The sequence below is a fragment of the Vitis riparia genome, chromosome 18 (assembly GCF_004353265.1).
Source record: "Vitis riparia cultivar Riparia Gloire de Montpellier isolate 1030 chromosome 18, EGFV_Vit.rip_1.0, whole genome shotgun sequence".
Classification (NCBI taxonomy): domain Eukaryota; kingdom Viridiplantae; phylum Streptophyta; class Magnoliopsida; order Vitales; family Vitaceae; genus Vitis; species Vitis riparia.
The window spans coordinates 1,906,210-1,927,537 of NC_048448.1; the positions used below are offsets into that span (position 1 = coordinate 1,906,210).

Below are 21,328 nucleotides of genomic sequence, written 5' to 3' on the forward strand. Positions count from 1 at the left end.
GAATTCGTCTACACGGATTATACATAGTCGTATACTTTATTTTAGATTATATATTGTGAACTAATAATGTCTTTATGCTATTTTACTTCAACTGGGCTACAGGATTGGACGAGGTATTAATTTCAATGGTGGGCTGCAGATAGTGGGTCAATAACCTACAATCTTACCAAGTCAATTCCACGAGATGTTTGGACACATCCAACCATTTTTCACACTACATTTCAATCCAATGTATAGTATAAAAGGGGATTTGTCTTCATTCTCATGAAATCATGGCATCTAGAAGAAAACTTGGGATACTAATTTACGGATCCTTACAAAAATATGTTCAATTAATAACATTTTTTGAACTTTTTTTTTTCCTAATGAACTGGGTTAACAAAATTTTATAAATTTTAAAAATATAAAGAATTAGACATGTCCTACTTACCCCTTCAAAATTAGTACAATAAAGGGAATTTAACAATACATATCACCTTAAATAGAAGGGAGAATTGTGTTTTGGTCAATATATCATGCATATTTAAGCCCAAGACCCAAACAAAGTATAAAAATTAAGATGAAATATATTGTCTTTTATTAATCTCTAAAATACCCTTAACTCTTACATAGGTACAAGTGAGTGTAAATTTCAATTTTTTTGTATTTTTTTTCTCCCTTTTCTATTCCCTATTAAGTATTACTCATTTCTAACTTTTCTTTTTCTTTTTCTTCCAATCTATATTTCTATTTTATGTCAAATAAAAATCAATAATGTTTTTTTGTTTTTCATTTTTAAAGATATTGAATTTTTTGCTCTTATTATAAGCAATGATAAAATTTTTAGAATTTTTCATCCAAATATTTTTTATCTTTTAGTTTAATTTTAATTTTTTATTACCCTTTCATTTATATTTTTCTCTTATTTTTAATTATTTTTTTTATATGTTCTACATTAATCATATTTTAAAATTTTTAAAAATTGACTATCACTTCACTTTATTATATATATATATATATATATATCCTTTTAGCTTTATAATTTATAATTTTTTATTTTAAAATTTTTAAAAAGATAAATTTATTGAAAAAAATAACTAAGATATGAAGTTCTAATATTAAATTAATAATTTTTCTTATTTAGATAGACTAATACAAATATTTCGACTCACAACAAAAAAATTGTCAATACAATTTTTTAGTTAAACTTTAGAAATTAAATTTCAAATAAAATATATTATATAAAATTTTATCTAAAAATTATTGAAAGTGATATTTATTTTTTTTTATTGACGTTCAAACTTATCTAATTTTTTACTTGAAAGATAATAGAATATGTTTACAAAAAAAAAAAGAAAAATAGTTTTTCATTTTTTAAATAAATGAGTATAAATATATTAAAAGAATTAAAGATAATCTTAGTAAAAAATTTGATAAATATAATTATAATTTTAAATATAATTCTTTATTTCAAACTTATATTATTTCTCATATATATTAAATAATTTTTAAACACCTCATAAAATATTAGTATTATTTATTTGTTCTAACTTGTAAATTAGGTATCATCAAATATTATAGTTTTTCGAATTTATAGAATATATAATAAATACCTTTTAAATACCTCATAAAATATTATTAATTTTTTTTTTCTAACTTGCAAATTAGACACATGGTGTTTATTATTTCGAAAATAATGTAAACACTCACATGCATATATATATATATATAATATTAATCAAGAAGGCAATATTTTTAATACTAATTTACCAATCTTCCAATAATTTTGAAAGTGTAAATAGGGTAATTGGCGAATTAAAGTCTTCAAAATATTCAAAATTTCTCAATTCCAAAATTACCTAATTGCTCTCCATACTAATCTTAAATATTTTTTAATAAAGATTTAAATATTTAACATCATTAAAATAAATATTTTCTTATTAAAACAATTTTTTCAAAGTAATAAGATAAAAATCATGAAATCTTTAAAACTATAATTACAACAAATATTTTTAATTTTAAAACTAATTTCATAATTTAAATTAATGATTTTAAAAAATAAAAATGTTATAAAAATCATTTTTGTTTATTTTTAATTCTGTTTAAATATGATTTTTTTAATCTCTATTGATAACAATGAAATTATGTTTATAAAGGCAAAATAGTAAAAATATACATTTCTGATTGATTTTAATTTTATTTCCTATGTGTTAATTTTTGTAGGGAATGTCTTAATGACATAGTTTAGTAAAAAAAGAAAAAGAAAATATCAATAATCGTTTTAATGTCAAATTTAAGTTGTTTAAAAATTGTACAAAACATATTGGGAGTCTTGTACACTTAACACATTTCCCTTGTACAGTTAGTATAATACCATTGTACAATGACACAAATTTCATATTTCTCATAAGTTATATGTTCATATAGGTGTATTAATCATATTTTCAATGGTTTGGTTAAGAAAATGGTGGATGACTTAGGATCAATTTTTTTCCCCAAATATCATTATTGGGGAAAATATTAGAATTTCCATGTGAGAGTTAAATAAAATGCATGATATAGGCGTACAACCCTTGGGTGACAAGGAAAATAAAAAAGTGGTTTAGAATTGATTAAAATAATTCACAAAGGGTAATCTTGTACACCTTTGTACAATTAGTACATTTCCCTTATACAATTAGTGTAATACCCTTGTACAATGACACAAATTTCATATCCCTCCTAAGTTATGTGTCCATGTCCACGTAGGAGTGTTTAACCATATTTCTAATGGTTTAGTTGAGAAGATGATGGATGACTTAATGTCAAAAAAAAAATTCCCCAAATATAATTATTGGAGAAAGTATTGGAATTTCCATGCAGGAATTAAATAAAGTGCATAACATATATGCACAATTCGTAAGTGATAAAAAAAATAAAGGAATGATTCATAATTTATTATAATCTTTCACAAATGGTAGTTTTGTACATCTTTGTACACTTAATACATTTTCCTTATACAGTTGTGTAATACAATTGTACAGTGATGCAATAAATGAATAAATAATTTTTTTTTTCATATAAAAATAATAGTACTAAACAATGTTCTCAATTTTCATTTTAAAAATAGTTTTCATTTTTTAATTAAACGTATTTTAAAAAAGGGATAAATATAGAAAATAAAATTATTTTTAAAAATAAAAAATAAAAAAAAATAAAAAAAATAAAAAATAAAAACTAGAAAAATATTTTAAAACCAAACTCAAATATAATATATGTAATTTTTAGTTACTTGTTTTCATCTAAAATAAGTAAATATACCTTTCAATCTTTTTATATAAGAAAAATTCAATCTTTACTGTGTATTAATATAATCAACTTCTAAAATTAGGTCATATGAAAACATTTTAATTGAGTACTTAAAATAAAAACTCTCCATCCATCCTCTTTATTTCTTTTTCTTTTTCTTATTTTAATAAATTTTCAATTAATTCAAATCATTAAAAAAAAATCCTTAATAAATAAATTTGAAACATTTTATATAACTTATTACTAAAAGTCATGTTCAAAAAATTATTAAAATAAGGAAGGAAGAAGATTAAAAAAAAAAATTAAACCTTTTATTTTATAATAGTAAAAAAAAAACTTTAAAATACTTTTTAGTATAAAAAAAAATAAAATAGTGAATATATTTATTTTAAATGGTATTTTAATCATTAAATTATTTACCTTTAAAATGTAAAAGATAATTTTTATTTATTTAAATTAATATTTTTTTAGAAAGTATTTTCCAAAATAATATTTGAATCATTAATATAATTTTTGTTTATTTATAATTTAAAAATAAAAAATAATGTTAAATTTTCAATTATTTATAAAAGAGTTTAAAAAAATACTGAAAAATCCAAAAATAGTTAAATAAGAAAGAATAATAACAAGTAGTAGGATAAAGATAAAAATGAGTCAAGTGAGTATTTTTGTCAATTACTATCTCGTATCCTTATCATCAATTATGGGTGATTGAAGGATTTTATTATAATTATCAACCTTATATGGGTTGAAAACATAATTATCCCTAAATAGAAACCCAAAAATAGGAAAGATATTACAAAAGGGACATAAAAATATAATTTATCCTCTCTTGTTCAGCTAAGAAAAGGAAAATATAAAAGGCCTTTTATAGAGAATAGAACAAAAACAGGATAGAGCAAAAACCGAAAATAAGTATTTTATTATAGGAATACCCTTCTATATCTAATAGGTCCCTCAAGATGGAGAATAAATGTTATGAATTCCCATCTTGGCTAGCAGAGTCATGAACTGTGCTGGAAAAAGAGGTTTGGTTAATATATCTACCACTTGGTGTTGAGAAGCAACATGCAGTGTTTTTAGGCAACCATTCTGAACCTTTTCTCGCACAAGATGACAGTTGATTTCGATATGCTTATGCTTAGTTTGCTCATGAAAGACCGAATTAGCTGTTATATGTAAAGCATCTTGATTGTCATAGAACAATATAGCTGGATTGGGATGTTCAATATGTAGATCTTTGAATAGAGAAAACATCCACATCGACTCACATGTGGCATTAGCCATGGACCTATATTTGGCTTCCGCTGATGATCGGGACACTATGTGTTGTTTCTATGATTTCCAAGAAACTAAAGAGTCTCTAATGAAAACACAAAAACCACTAATCGATTTTCTTGTGTCAGGACAAGCTCCCCAATCAGAATCTGCGAAACCCTTCAATTTAACTGCTGAAAAAGAAGAGAAGAAGAGGCTTTGTCCAACTGTTGCCTTGAGATATTGAATTACTCTATGGACTGCTTGTAAATGAGGAAGTCTTGGTTTATCTAGAAATTGACTCAAACGATTTATTGCATAGGACAAATCTGGTCTTGTGATAGTGAGATATAGAAGCTTCCCAATCATTCGTCTATAAGGGGTTGGATCATCATGCAACTCTCTCTCATCCTGTGAGAGCTTGACATTAGGATCCATGAGTGTTTTTCTGGTCTTACACCTGAGATTACTTGTGTCAGATAAAACTGTAGAGCGTAATGGCGTTGGCTGAGAGAAATCCCTTTGGTGGACCTAGCCACGTCAAGAGCCAAGAAGTATTTTAGACTTCCCAACTCCTTGAGTTTAAATTGACTGTGAAGGAAGTTTTTGAGATCTTTAACATGCCTAGAATTGTTGCTAGCTATAACAATATCATCAACATATACTAATAAAGCAGTAAATGAAGCACCAAATTTCTTGATGAACAGAGAATTATCTGGAGTAGATTATTTTATACCATTAGCAAGTAGAGCATTTGAAAATTTGGAAAACCATTGTCTTAACGCTTGCTTAAGTCCATAAAGGGACTTGTGGAGTTTGCACACAACATTGGCTGGTAGAGTCTTCCCCTCATGATGATAACCAGGAGGCAAAGACATGTAGATTTCTTACGTGAGGTCACCGAAGAAATGCATTGTTGACGTCAAGTTGAGTGAGGGTCCAACCATAGATTGCAGCTAAGGTTAGAAGTACTTTAATAGTCACCAATTTAGCAACAGGAGAAAAAGTGTCGAAGCAATCAACAATCTCTTGTTGAGTAAACCTCTTAGCCACTAAATGGGCTTTATACCGCTCTAAAAAACCATCTGTATGATATTTGATTTTATGCACCCATTTACAGTCAACTGGATGTTTATCGAGGGGTAAGGAAACGAAGGACCAGGAATCATTGTCTTCTAGAGCACGCAACTCAGCAAACATAGCTTCTTGCCACTTAGGAATAGCAGCTGCCTGGGAAAAGGTTGTTGGTTTGACATGAGATGAAAGAGCCATACCAAAAGATTTATGGGAAGTAGACAATCTGTCATAACTAAGAACAACAGATAAAGGATGGGAAGTGGAAAAAGATTGTGGGATGGAATAACAGTGGTAATCACGGAGATATGCAGGTGCTCTAGTGGCATGAACAGGATGAAAAGAAGAAGATGAAGTGGGAACTGTTGCTGTGGACTCAGGAGAAACATAAATTTGAGAAGAGGGATTGGGAGGAAATGGCAACACCCTTTCAGAGAACAAAGCAAAAGAAGGCTATTGTGAATGAGTAGTGGTGAAAGGAAAAATGAATTCATAGAAGACCACATCTCTAGAAATGAGCACAGTATTTGTGGATAAGTTAAGCACTTTGTAGCCTTTATAACCAGGTGAATAGCCAAGGAAAATGGATAGAGTAGCACGAGGCGAGAATTTGGTGCAATGTCGATTAAGAGTGGAACTATAACATAAACAACCAAAAACACGAAGATAGGAGTAAACGGGTCTTTTCTGCCAAAGAAGTTCAAAAGGAGTTTTGTTCAGTAAAAGTGGGGAAGGAGTGTGGCTTATGAGGTAAACTGAGGTGAGAACGCAATCACCCCAATAAGCTAAAGGAACATTGGACTAAAAATGCAATGCTCGAGCAACATTAAGAATATGTTGATGTTTACATTCAATCACAGAGTTCTGTTGTGGTGTATCAACACAAGAATGAAAGGGAATGATGCCATTTGCATGAAAAAAATCAGAAAAGTGGGGAATGATCATGGGCATTATCTGAACAGACAGATTTAATGGACACAACAAAATGAGTGTGGACGAGGGAAAGAAAATGAGGAAAAATGCTTAGAACATCAAACTTGGCACGTAAAAGATATACCCAAGTAAAACGTGTGCGATTATCAACAATGGTAAAGAAATAACGAAAACCTTCAATTGTCATAACATGAAAAGGGCCCCAGATGTCACAATGAATAAGGTCAAATGGGGAAGCAAATAAAGTATTAGAAGAAATAGAAGGTAAACAGTGCTGCTTAGCCAAATGACAAATTGAGCAATGTGGAGAATGGTATGAAACATTTGAAACTTGTAATTCATTTTGCAACACTTGAAGTTTGACATAAGAGGGATGCCCCATTCTATAATGCCACAATTCACTTTGTGAAAAAGAAACAATATTACAACTCGCTAAGACTTTAGATAGTTTGGACAATAAACTGGTTGAATCCAGAACATAAAGATTGCCTTGTCTGCTACCTATCCCAATCATTTGTCCCCGAGAATGATCCTGAATAACACAAGATTCAGAGAGAAAATTAACGGAGTAGTGATGATGTTGTGTAAGAGTACTAATGGAAAGAAGATTAAACTGAAATTGGGGAACAAATAGGACATTATCAAGAATAAGATGATCAGACAAATGCATAGAACCGATTCGAATGATTGGAACAATATGACCATTAGGAAGAGTAACAAAAGAATTTTCTGTTGAAACAGATGAAGTAAAAAGGCTCAAGGAACAACAAACATGGTGTGTAGCACTTATATCCAAAACCCAAGAAGTGGATGGAAAGGAAGGTAAGTGTGAAGTGGAGGAAAGAAAGAAAATACCACTAAAGCTGGAGACAGATGAATCAGTATGTTCAGGTTCCGAAGGAGCACGGGAGCTGTGTTGGAGCTGTGAGCTTAGAAGGGTAATGAGTTGTTGGCACTGAGTTGTAGTTAACACGGTTAGTGGAGAATCAGATGTGTCAATTGCAGATTCTTTAGTAATGGTTGATGAAGCCTGATGTGCCTTATCTTGGATTGAAGAAGATTTGGGTTTGACCTTGTATCCAAGAGGATAACCATGAAGTGTGTACCACTTATCAACAATGTGACCTTGTAAACCACAATGGGTGCAGAGAAGACAATCTCGTTTGGGTTTAGGAGTGAAATTGACAGCAGAAGATGAAACTGAAGAAGGAAAAACTTCGTTGCTAGAGACCAAGGAATCTGAAGAAGAAGAGATCCTAAGATGAATAGCTCATTATCGTTCTTCTTGGACCACCAGAGCGATAACTTTAGTTATGTGAGGCAGATGATCCATCATCAGAATCTAAGTACGAATTTGACCGTAAGACTCATTGAGACCCATAAAAAACTGCATAACATATTCTTGCTGTTGATAATCCAGCCAAGGTTTCATTGCGCCACAATGACAAACAGGTACCGGTTGAAAATCCTTGAGTTCATCCCATAGGGTTTTGAGTTGTGTGTAGTAAGAACTGACATCAAGAGATCCTTGATGCAGAGCAACAAGGTGTTTTTTGATCTGAAAAACTCGAGAACCATTGCTTTGGTGGAATTGATCGCGAAAATCACCCCAAATCTCAAAGGCTGTATTGATGTATAAAAGACTATCTGCAATATCTTTAGCAACAGAATTAAGAATCCATGATGTTACCATACAATTGCAACGAGTCCAGGCATTGTAGAGGAGACCATTGGCTGCTGTGCGAGGTTTGCTTTGTCACGCTATGAATAGGAATAATAGGTCGTTCAAAATGATACTATGATCAATCTAAACATCATAGCCTCCTGCATTGAGATCTGCTTGCCACACTTATAATGGTATACCATCAAGCTCTCCAAGCTGAAAAGACAAATGATCATGGCAGTGGGAGTGCCTAGGGGCACCTGAAATTTTGCTAAAAATATAGTAGGTAGTGGGAATTGAACCATAATCTTAAGTTTTCAGGTAATTAACTACTTTACCACCTATTAAGAATTTGATATTATTCTGGCCTCCCTCAAATAAGTTCCATATAATGCCCCTCAACTACTTTGTGATGTATGTCATCATCTCATGGAGTCAATCAATTGTAAAAATAAGAACTTATGATCAATGAAGCCTAGCTGAACCCTCACCCTATGGTTGACTATGTTGATCTTGCATGCTACACGCCCACACATTTTCAGACCAAGAGCAGTAGCCCCAAAACAGTAGGTCTGAATTCATCACTGATTAGGAAACGTAGTGGCTCCAAGTGTATGTCAAAAGGAAAAAACAAACGTTCTTTGGATACATTATGTACTGTAACCCTACCTTGGTTACTTAATTAGTATTCATTTCAATGATTAGTACCAGTTTCCAAATCTATCATAATCTGTCCCACAATGGGCGAAAACATTGAGTTCGATCTCCAACTGATAAGGCTGTAGCTGGTGGGCACCATCAGGATATATATATATATATATAAAGCGATGATCATTATACATTTCAAGTTGATCACTCTCAATTCAGATTGTGTGAACTATGGCACGCCACCTGGAACCGAAATCAATAATGATTCCAACCCACAAATCATGGTAACAAGCCACAACACAAGCGGACAACACTTAAAAAAATTGCCATAATTATATTTTTTTCTTGAGATTTTGACACATGTAATGAAACAAAATACACTGAAGATGTACAAGATCTCCCACAGGAGGATGTTGCACCTACTGTCGGCAGTGGCGTACAAATGATGTGGATGACCCCTCTTCTAAATCTTTCCCTTTGGTTCTTTCTGGGTTCAATATGGATCCAGACAACTGTGGTTGTTTGTCTCTGATACTGCCCAATTTGACTGTTGAAAGAAATGGGATTGATTTGTCCTTAGTTTTGGCCCCTCCTTTGACCCCTATTTCTTGTCCTTACACTAGCACAACAACATCCCACGTGTAGATATCTCTGTTTTGAGATCAGTCTGTGTCGTTATACGCTGGATGGATCCTCATTGCATTCGGTATCAAATGGCAGTATTTAATGTGCTGTCAATGTCCATCATTTCTGAATGTCTTTTACCTTCTTTTACCATGCAGAATCAAATCTGTAAGCTTCTTTGAAGTCACGATTAAACGTGATAGATACCCTCCAGAATCTCTCTCCTTCAATATGATAGTTTTGTAATTCAAATCCATGACCAAACTAGACTATTATATCACTTAGAACTTGACCATTGCAAAAGCTTGTAATGAGACTTAATCATTCCATGAACACCCATTTCCAAAGAGTTAAAGCAGTAACTTAAACATATCACATCCATGGCGAGGAGTACTGTTATTGCATAGCAAACATCATTTAACAACCTGCATGGTTGTTTTTCAGTGAAGTATTAATTGAGATGGGACTTGGGAAAATGTATCTGCTTCCCACATTTACCAATGCCAACCACAAAAGATTTCGAGTGTCTCGACTCTCAACTTTGTACTTTGGAGTATGCAGTTATTAAATGGGTTAAACCACTGTAAGATAAGGTCAGCTGGTTCACCAAGAAAGGGTCAGGGTGGTCCAAGTCTGCATTATCAGGTGGGCAGATGGATCTGTCCTTGATAGATATTGTGTGTACCAATGCATTATGTGATTTGAAAACCTAAACCCATGCAGGAAAATCAACAGGACTTAAGATAGAAGTCAAAATGAATTATACTATTTCACTTACACAATAATGTATAAATTGGTATGGTCTAAACTATTAGAGATTTGACTGCACTGTTAACACTGCTGTTAATATGCCTAAAAATAAACGAGGTAGCTTGTCAATGGTCACATCAGAATCCCCAATCTCATATATTGGGTATGTAAAATAGGAAGAATTGTGTTTTAAACCTAGATGAGTCTGAAAATTAACCTTAAGTCCTCCTAACTTGTATAATCGGACCCAAAACCCAGCAAAGTCTTGCAAATTGAGATAAAAAATATTGACATTTCATAAATTCGAAAATGCCCTTAGTTGAGTTGGAAATAAAATAAAATAAAATCTTGTTAGAAATACAATTTGCAAAATGGATTCCAAGTTTGACAATTAAAATATTTCCCCTATTAATTTTCTTTTTTTGAAGAATTGAAGACGCCAAAGCCCTAAACGATTCGAAACCCTAATCGTCATCATCTACTCTGGATCTTGGTGGTCGTCATTGTCGTAGACGTTGCTATAGCCATGCGAATATCCCCAAAGGAGCCTGAAGTCCTATTATTGTCATTTTGGTAGCCGACATCGTCGTGTTCCTCACTGTCACCATTTTCCTCTTCGTCGGCATCAAAACCTTCACCAGTGCAAGTTTTTCGGTTGTTGGGAATTCAGTTTTCCATATGCTTCTTACTCAAGTACATTTACATCATTTTGATTAATTTTGTATTTGGTTTTGTGTTTGCCATTTTCATTAGCTTTTTCTTGAGAAAATTGGCTTGTTTGGATGAGGATGGGAACTATTTTTGGGCTTTTCTTTTTTGGCATGTTGGGGATTCTACTTTTAGCATTGGAACAAAGTGAATATGTGTGATAGACTCAACAAGTTTGTCCATAGATCTACAAGTGAAGAAGAACTGCAACTAGAGTTGTGAGACTTTGATTTTCATCCTGAAACTTGGGCATTCTAATTCCTAGCATTATGGGAAAGAATTTTTTAGAATGTCTTTGATAATGTGGGCATGCAACTAAGTAGTTGCCATGTAATTTTATTTGTTCCTTCACTTTTTATTTTTTATTTTTTATTTAGCATGTGCTTAGATTCACAATAAGGGTGCAACTGCATTGTGTAATCTTGTATTAGTATTTATGATGAATTAATAAAAATACGTATAGAGTAGAAGTTAATTTTAAAATCACAATATATATCAAATTTTGAGTAATGCATTCTACACTAAGTCTAAGACTATGATTTTTTTTTTTCAATAATATTAAAATTCATAAATATAAACTTAATTTTAAAGATACAAGGAAAATTTGAAAAAATATGTTGGAAAAAGAGTATATGTGCAATTTAATAGGAAAACATTGAGGATAAATTGATAGTTTTCGGAAAATTTAAATTATATAGGTTATAAAAAACAAAAAATGAAATTATAAATTTTGGATGATGAAATTTAGAAATTAGAGTCGAGCGAGTTTTTGAAAATTAGTTGAAATCCTTCAAGGAAGGTAACCTTGTAACATCATTGTATAGTTAGTACATTTACCTTGTACACTTATTGTAAATACCTTATACACCTGCACAAATTCCATAGACCTAGAATGCAATGTGTGAATATGAGTGAATTAACCATATTCCCATTGTCATAGCTAAGGGAAAAGGGAAAATTTTGAACCCAATTTATGTCTCTATTCATCATTAATGGGTTAGGTAATCGAATGAATAAGTACGATGTCAAGAAAATGCATGGAATAAATATGTCATCAAACAATGTATTTATGGAATGTCCCTTATCCTTGACAAAGGAAAATAAGCGAGTGAGTTTTTGAAAATCAACCTAATTCCTTCAAGAAAGGTAGCTTTGTACAGCTTTGTACAGTTAGTACATTTACTTTGTACACTTGCACAAATTTTATAGACTTAGAATGCAATGTGTGCATATGGGTGGGTTAACCATGTTTCCATTGTCATGACTAAGGGAAAATGGGAAAAATTGAATCCAATTTATGTTCCTATTCATCATTAGTGGGGTAGATAATTGAATGAACATGTGTGATGTAAAAAAAAATGCATAGAATGAGTGTGTCATCAAGAAATGTATCTGTGGAATGTCTCACATCCTTAGCAAAGGGAAATGAGCAAGTGAGTTTTTGAAAATCGGTTGAATTCCTTCAAGGAATGTAGCCTTGTACACTCTTGTATAGTTAGTACATTTACCTTGCACACTTAATGTGAATACCTTGTACACCTATACAAATTTCATAGACTTAGAACGCAATGTATGCATATGAGTGAGTTAATCATGTTTCCATTGTCATGATTCAAGGAAAATGGGAAAAATTGAACTAAATTTATGTTCCTATATTCATCATTAGTAGGGTAGGTAATCAAATGGACATGTACGATGTCAAAAAAATGCATGAGATAAGTTTGTCATCAAGCAATGTGTCTGTGAAATGTCCCTCATTCTAGGCAAAAAGAAATGAGCGAACAAGTTTTTGAAAATCAGTTGAATTCTTTCAAGGAAGGTCATCTGATACACATTTGCATAGTTAATACATTTACCTTGTATATTTAGTGTAAATACATTGTACATCTTATTTTAGTTGGATATTTAAAATAAATATTCTTCATCCATCCTCTTTTTCTCTCTTTCTTTTTTTATTTTGATAAATTTTCAATGAATTCAAATCATTAAAAAATAAAAAATCCTTAGTAGATAAATTTGCAACATTTCATATAACTTATTACTAAAAGTCATGTTCAAAACATTATTAAAATAAAGAAGGAAAAATATTAAAAGAAAATTTAAACTTTTTATTTTAAAATAGTAAAAAAATAATAATAATAATAAATGTTTTTTAGTATAAAAGAAAAGAAAATGGTGAATATGTTTATTTTAAATAGTGTTTTAATCATTAAATTGTTTACTTTTTAAATGTAAAAGATAATTTTTATTCATTTAAATTAACATATTTAAAAAAGAAAAAGGTATTTTTCAAAATAGTTTTGGAATCATTAAGGTATTTTTTATTTATAATTTAAAAACGATAATAATGTTGATTTTAGATTATTTATACAAGAGTTTAAAAAAAAAATGAAAAATTCAAAATTGGTTAAATAAGGAAAAATTGGTTGGAATTGACATGTGGAGAGTGGTGAAATAAAGACAAAAATAATAGGTCCCACAAACACCACATGAATGAGTTGACACAATTTTTACAACGTGGTAAGTCAAATGAATATTTTTATTCATTACTATTTTATATCCTTATCATTAATTATACGTGATAAGAGTACCTTATTCCAATGATGTAAAAAACAATTATCTTGTAGAATATTGCAAGGGAAAAAGGTTAGAAAAGTACTCTTGGCTTGACATTTTAACTTGTTCATAATTTTTCTACAAAATAAAACCTAGTACGGAATTAAGAAAACATGGTAGATGTTATGGACATTTGAGAACATCATCCCATATACCAATTGTGGCAGGAGAGGTATAAGTAGGGAATATGATGTTTACTGTACGTGCAGATTCAAGAAGAGTCGACTATAATTGAGACGCTAGAGGCAGATGATCCGTAAAAATTCTAATTTTTAATTTAGGTGATGATGGATTAGTTGTATTCAGATCATGAATATGTATGCCCAATTCAATTTCTAGCTTTGGCCTTGATGGTCATTAATTAGTACTTCGAGTTGCAAATATATTTGTGAAAAACATTAGTATAATGCTGTGAGAAACAAATCAGTTCATGAAATCAAGCCTCTTAATTTCTACAGCTATTTGATGATCTTAACTGTATGACAAGATGTTTAGTCTGGATCCTTTTCACTGGATAAAGAAAGAGAACGGTCCATAGCACTTGACCAAGTGTTACATCCCGCCATATCCCACTCAACTGCAATATTTTTAATACTTGAAAATGAACATCTTGAACCAAGGAATTTATCGTGGTTGACTAAATTATCAAGAACAATACTGAATTTTGTTCTCCCAACTTACTCTCCACTCACAGATCTCTCAATTGTTTCCATGTGTAATCCGCGTTGCTGTCTTATTGCTCCACATTCTATATTAAGAGAAACTCCTTTCAAAGGAGACATGAGCAGCCACTTTTGATTAATTTGGGGAATTGTTTATAATAAACCCCTCAAAAGAAGATAAGATGCGAACCAATAACACCAAAGATAGAGATTAGGTAGATAAGGAGGATAGAAAATGAGGTAGACTAGTGGTGGTTAGGAGGATTGGAGGATAGAAGCCATTTGGTAAAGTTTTGGAGGGTAGCATCGTCAGCTCTGTAGTACTTTTGTGTGAATTCAAGCAAATCTGACCATTTGAAATCCGGGTACTTCCTTGTCCCTTCTCTGCAAACAAGATCGTGTGGGGGAGTCACCACCTTGTTCTCTCTAGGGCACACGAAGAACACCAGTGATCTCCTCTCCTTGTACCTGTTCACCACAGCCCTGTGAAGGCAACTCTTGTATCTTCCATTAGATAGTGCCTACACCATCCAACAAAAAACGTTTAAAAAATTAGCCTCAGGACATGGCACCTTATCAACACAGTACATCCATTTCAAATTATATGCTCTTCCCCACATTAAACTGTGGATACTTTTAGACTTTGGACACTGAGTTTGTGACAGTTGTCGTTTTGGGATGTATCAACAATTGGCTTAGATGAAGATAATGCACCAAGTTACCCTAGTCAACCAACCCAGCTGGCTACTTGTGGGGTCCAAATCAGCTCAACCTAGACTCGTACCACATATAGGATCAGAGGCTATCTTTTCTTTTCTCATGGTTCAATCCATTCCTTGCAAAAACATTGTTGGAACGCATTTTTATAATGGAGGATCAGATCTCATTGATCTTTATGTTTCCCAGGATGTAGGCAAACATATCTGTAGATGTGAAAAGTTGAGAGAGAGGGAAAATGCTGGCTGTTATTTGTTAAATGATCTCACTTGAGAATGTGTTTGCTACGTGGTCCAATTAATCTTGCTACACTCGAATGATTGTACGCTCTTTAGGAGGGCTGACTTCAACTGATCTTTATAAAAGGGATGATACAAGGAAACAAAATTAAGAGTTAATGAATTGTTTTTAGTTTAAAAAGTATTTTTTAAAAAAAAAAAGAAAAATTGGATATTTAATAAAATTTAAGAAATATTTTAATTTTTTTATAATATTAAAAAAATCGTTTATACTATTAAAAAAATATATATATTTAATAAATGATTTTCTTAAAAATGCTTTCAAAAAGATATTTTCCCTAAAAGCACTTTAATAAAAAAACATTTTCTAACGTAATTTCAATCTTGCTGCGGAGAAATGATAATTAGATGTTGAAAACATTTGCGTCATCATGATCTCCAACTAAAGTTCCCCTTTAAATTATAAGCTTAAAAGGACAATTTCCACTATACCAACTGGCTAGCCATGCATTTGTGTTTTGAGGTTGCCATGGAGTCCAATAGTACTTTAGCTACTAGCATAAAATGCTCACACCGGTAAGCCATGTATTGAAACCTTGAAGATCATGCAACGAAAGAAAACAAGGAATATATATAATATGCATTTTGAGAAACCCACCTTGAATGTGTCACCAAGATTGATAACTAGGGCATCGCATCGAGGGCGGATGGTCCTCCATTTGTTGTTCACATAGACTTCAAGGCCTCCAACTTGATCCTGATGGAGAATGGTCAGGGAGGTTGGATCACAATGTGGTCCTGTGCCAAAGGCGAGGCCTGGCTCTTGGCAAGGTGGATAGTAGTTGCATCTCATTATAGAACTACCATCTTCGAAGAATTTTCTATAATGTAAGCGATCTACTCCCAAGCTGATGGCTAAAAGTTCCATCAGGACGAGGGACAAGTCCTTCATCGCTTGACAATATTTTTGATAGACTAATCTACAAGAAAGCAAAGTTCATATGTGTTGTTTGTGAACGTAAGAACACAATATAGTGCATATATAGATATTAACTTATAATTAATTAGAAATGCACATTATCTACTATATATCTGTAAGTCTTACCCTGTCTGCTCAAATTCTTCCCCTAAGGTGGACTTGAAGAAATCTTCCACAACAGATTCAGAGCCATTCTCATGGAAACCAAAAGATAAGGTTTCCTTCCATGGCAATTTCAATGAAAAACGATCAGCGTGGGCACCCGAATAACCCCATAGACTACCAGGTTTCCTCTGAGCCCTCAGTTTCTTGGACCATGGCAGCTTAAAAAATGCCTCCATATGGTCATGTGCAACAGTAATGAGGTGTGGATCGACCCGATGGTTGATCACTTGGAAGAAGCCGTGGTTCAAGCAAGCTGACCTAACAAGCATGGCAGCATGCTGTGTAGCCACCTCATCACCTGAAAAGAACCCCTCAAGATCCACCACCGGCTCTCTGAGCTCTTCATGAGCATGACCCACTTCCCCTTTTGCCCAAATGAATTCCATAGGAATGTTGGGTTGTTTTTTAAAAAAAGATGAGTCAGATGGAGAAACCCCATGTTCTTTCTTATCTGTGAGCTCCAATGGAGGGCACAGGAGCGTAGAAGCACCCAAATCCATTATGGGCAAGACACAATACAAGGGAGAGTATGTGCCAAGATAGATATTTATTTAGAATTCAATATGAAAAGAGGCTTGAAAACAAGGGAAGAGATAAATATATGACTTGAGTGGCTTGCATTTTAAGAGTGTTTGTGCGTGTTTATAGAAAGAGAACAGAAAGGCCAAGGTCTCCGGATGGAATGATTGAAGAGTGGCTAAGAAAACAACAACAGAGACTATGTCACTTCCTCTAACGCTTTGTTCACATCCTTCCAAACAATTAAATCATTATCTGTATAAAGCGGCCTCTCTAGCTCTCTTCTTCCTTGAAATTCAGATCCCTGCCCACCATCTCCAATATTTTTACAGTTGTAAACATTTCTTGGTCAAAATAATTTGCTTTTTTTTTTTTACTATACTTCCGGTTTATCGCTAAGCTACAATCAAGATCAGCTCTCATGTTGGACTATATTATTATGATCTGATAAGCCGTTTTTTGGATGGCTTACTTTGGACTACTGAATTATTATTCGGTAAAAATCACTGTAGATTGAATTGAATGTTATTTGTTTTAATGGGTATAGCTCAACTCGTTTGGATTCATGTCATCCAATCACTATTTGGGGCATTATGTGGGCCCAAGTCATCAACCAATAATTATTAATTTGGCTTGTTATGCCATTATTGTTTATATAAAATTTTTAATGTAGCTACACTGTGACATCAATCACCCTGAGAGACATAAGAAAAGTTAAATAGAAAAATTTGTAAAGAAACAAGTGATTTTGCATATGAGAATCCTAAATATCCATGTAGATCGACCCTGGGTTCAATTTTGGAAAGGGACCCCCCTACTGCCTGGATTACTCCAAAAAGAGGAAAAAGAAGTTTGAGAAGAATGAAGTGTTTTTGGTGAACAATGGTATCCTCCTAATTTCCAGTTTGCCTATACAAAACTAAAGACACAGAGACCACTTCACGTGAAGTGTATAGCCTTTATCTCATTTCTAAGGACACCAAATCCTTAGATGCTCTCTAAATCTAAGCATGCTTGCCCTACCTGTCCCATTTAGCTAAAACCTTATAATCCCACTACATGTAGTAGTGGATGACACATGAAATGCAAGGGCAAACATCAATTTCTTTAAGCCGCCAACATTGCTGTTGGCACAGCCACTAAGGAAATTTATTCTCCATCCTGGGTAGTGGTTCCTATTGTGTAGTTCCATTCTGATGATAAGAATTGTGAACTGTGTGATCCTAAGACATGGAATCTATCAGTGTTGTCTCCATCACCATGAAAGAATATGGTTGTTTACAAAAGTCCAGTGATTTTTGTTTCATTCAATGAAGCTAGCTGTTCCATGTTTTATCCTCAAAATATCTATCTGTAATTTAGCTATTGTGGCATCATTAAACTGGACAAAGTTTGAGGATGGATCATCATGAACTTGTACAAAGAAAACGATTCTTTGGTAATTTCTCAAGTAATTAGTTTTGAATCAAGCCTTCAGTAGCTTTCTTATCACTCTAATGATGCTGCTGATACAACATCACCCAATTGGTTAAAAGAACATCAATTGATTATATTTTGTTCAGAACAGTGTTTTTCAGGCTTTTAGGAATACCCAAAAATTTTAAAAACGGAATGCATGGACAATTTTTAGATTCAGAAAGGACATAAATTACAAATAATGATTCCAGTTAATATTGAAGAAAACCAACACATATGTTATATACATATATATATTGATTGAATAAACATAATGTATCTTTTGTGGTTCAAACACTCTGGGGCCCGAGAATATCGAATGGAATCATGGGATTTGGAAATGTCTCAAGTAAATTTGTTCACGATTTTATAATGAGAAGACGTGAATAATCATTCTATGCAAGATCAGTGAGCCTGGAAAGGTAAATATCTGACATGCACACTGAGAAGGACATTTTCTTTCTGTGCAAAATGTCCATGAATCTCTGATACATTACAGTATTGAGAGTGATGATCGGACGAAATGATTTTTCCTGGTGGTCCAATGCAAAACTTTATTTGGAAAGTCAACGGTGTACAATGGGTATTTATGGTGGAGATAGGGCCATGCTGGCCTTGAACAGGAGCCTCGTCATGATTGGACTCACTTGAGAAAGTAATCTTCGGTGGTAGAATTTAAATATTTTTTTAAAATTAACCTTACACGTATAGGATAAAAATAAATAAATAAAAATCTTTAAAATTCAAAATTTGTTTTTGAATTAAATTTGATAAAAAAAAAAGGGCGAATTCAATTTGAAATCCTTTTCCAAAATGTTTGAGGTCTATATCTATTTTCTTCTCTTGATGAAGTTTTTCATAGTGCTCATGTCTATATCTAAAGTTTGGAGGATCAAGTAATAAAAAACTCTAATAATTTCATAAAAAAAAAAACTACCAATAATTAGAAACTTGTGTAATTCAAGCTATAGAGATCTCCTAGGTATTTATCTCAATTATAATTTTATTTTACATTGTTATAAAAGCTAGATAAGATTTGTTTTCGTCCTTTATTTATAATTATTTATTTGAAATAAAAATAGTTTTGTTTCTATTAAATGGAGATTTTTTTTATTATTATGATTTATAATTGAAAAGAAAAAGAAAAAGAAAGGTTCAAAAGTACGGGCTCAAGCATGCAAGCACATAAATTAATGGCTTAGAAGCGCATCTCCAATTCAAAAGTGTAGACCCCAATTTACGTACAAACACAAAAATAATTCAGAAGTGTTGGCCCAAGTATGCAAGCACAGAATTGGATTGTCCAATAGCACAGGTTCAATCCAAAAGTGTACGTAGACCCAAGTGTGCAAGCACAAAAACAATCCACAAGTGCAACCACACATACAAACACAAAAATGGACTACCCAAAAGCGCAGCTCCAATCCAAAAGTGCAATCCCAAACGTTTAAACACAAAAATAATCTAAAGGTATAAGCATAAATGTACAAACACAAAAATAATCCAAAAGTATAGATTTAGGCGTGCAAGCATAAAAGTAAACTACCCAAAAATATATGCTCATTCTAAAAGTGCAAACTCAAGTATGCAAGTACAAAAATAATCCAAAAGTGTAGGAGGCCTAATGATTAGAGCTATAAATTATACTTTAATGCCGGCACATATAGAGAATGAATTATTCAATATAAAAACTTAGCTCACCCAACTAAACCTAAATTGTTGCTAAGACCTTAGCAATGTATTTAACATATGTCTTGAGTTAAATCTTATGTTTAAAGGATGAAGTTGAAGAAGTCATTTTCAACTATAATAAAGAAAAGACTAAATATTCTTAGAATGAGCTCCAAAAGTGTGAAACATGACGAGAGTTTTGATAAATGAAAATGGAGCAATTCATGGCATGGGAGATGAGAAATGGAGGCTATAACTTGAAGTTCAAACATAGGAATTGGAATTCAAAATCTAGTAGCAACAAATGCTCTAAATTTAAGGTAAAATCTTGAGCACTTCTTGATGTCATTTTGATTAGGTTATATGTCATTTTAAAGATCGAGAAGTTAGGAATCTAACACTTCAAATGATCTACAAATTGGAGTTGAAACAAGGAAATTATGTACATTTGAAGCAAAATAAGCAAGGAATGAAGGTGAGTTCAAAATTGATAACTTGAATTCAAAATTTAGAACCTAAAGAAATCCAAAGCTGCTTTTGGCAAAAGCTTAGTTCCCCCTACCTATTTTGAATAAGAGGCACTCGTTTCAAACCCGAAAACCTGGTGAATCAACATGGGCAGTGGGTGAGTTTGAAATGAGTAGTGAATTTCAAAAACACCTCCCTAGATTTTGAATTCAACTACTTTTCTCACCTATGATTTCAAACTCACTCCAATTTTGAACTCAACCACTGGTGATCAAATTTTAAGCTTTGAAATATATTGAAATGAGTTCCAAATACTCCCATCCAATTTGAAAATAAAGATATCAATTTAGAATTCGTAATATTTTAAATCTTGTAAGTTGTTTTGATTTTTTTGTGTAATAAATGGCCAATGAAGGTGCGTCGTGTGTTAAGTTATTGGGTTTATTATATGAACCCTCTTAGAGAGTTTTGAGGTTTTTGGTGGAAAAAGGCAATAGGTTTGATTTGTTTCCTTTGGTTTTGACTTTATATATTGTTTTTAGTTTTTTTTATATTCAAATACATGTATTTTTGCTCTATTATGGATTATAAATGTAACATCACTCCCATGAAGGCTTAACAAGCTATTCTAAAGGCATGAAACATGGAAACCTAAGGGTTAGAAACTTAAATAAATTATGGGTAAATAATTAAAATAATGAGATTAATGAATGGTTTGGACTACAATTTATGAATCTTTAGTTCTCTCTTTGTTTGTTAGATTGGGGAATGATACACTACAGTATTTACCCAATACTAGTGATTCTTGACAACCTTGATTATTAGTTATCTTAGTTTTTCCTACAATCAATTTCATTCACTTGATGGTATTTAGGAATCTAATTTAAAATGTAAAACTCATATTTCAGATGCA

General features: G+C 32.1%; 1 protein-coding gene across 1 annotated transcript; it reads right to left on the reverse strand.

Annotated features, from left to right (window-relative positions):
* Positions 1-14,293: 14,293 nt before the first annotated feature.
* LOC117906418 (gibberellin 20 oxidase 1-D-like) lies at positions 14,294-16,901 on the reverse strand. The gene is made up of 3 exons (XM_034819434.1): positions 16,264-16,901; positions 15,817-16,138; positions 14,294-14,723 (listed from the first exon to the last, which is right to left on the reverse strand). The coding sequence occupies exons 1-3, from the start codon at positions 16,800-16,802 to the stop codon at positions 14,448-14,450; spliced, it is 1,137 nt and encodes a 378-aa protein (XP_034675325.1). The 5' UTR covers positions 16,803-16,901; the 3' UTR covers positions 14,294-14,447.
* Between the last annotated feature and the right edge of the window lie 4,427 nt (positions 16,902-21,328).

Bases quoted from the DNA above. Each gene is read 5' to 3' on its own strand.
- LOC117906418 (XM_034819434.1), bottom strand. From the start codon at position 16,802: ATGGATTTGGGTGCTTCTACGCTCCTGTGCCCTCCATTGGAGCTCACA. The intron at 16,139-16,263 runs GTAAGACTTACA...GCTTTCTTGTAG, and splicing joins GAAGAATTTGAGCAGACAGG to ATTAGTCTATCAAAAATATT. The intron at 14,724-15,816 runs GTGGGTTTCTCA...TGGATGGTGTAG, and splicing joins ATCTTGGTGACACATTCAAG to GCACTATCTAATGGAAGATA.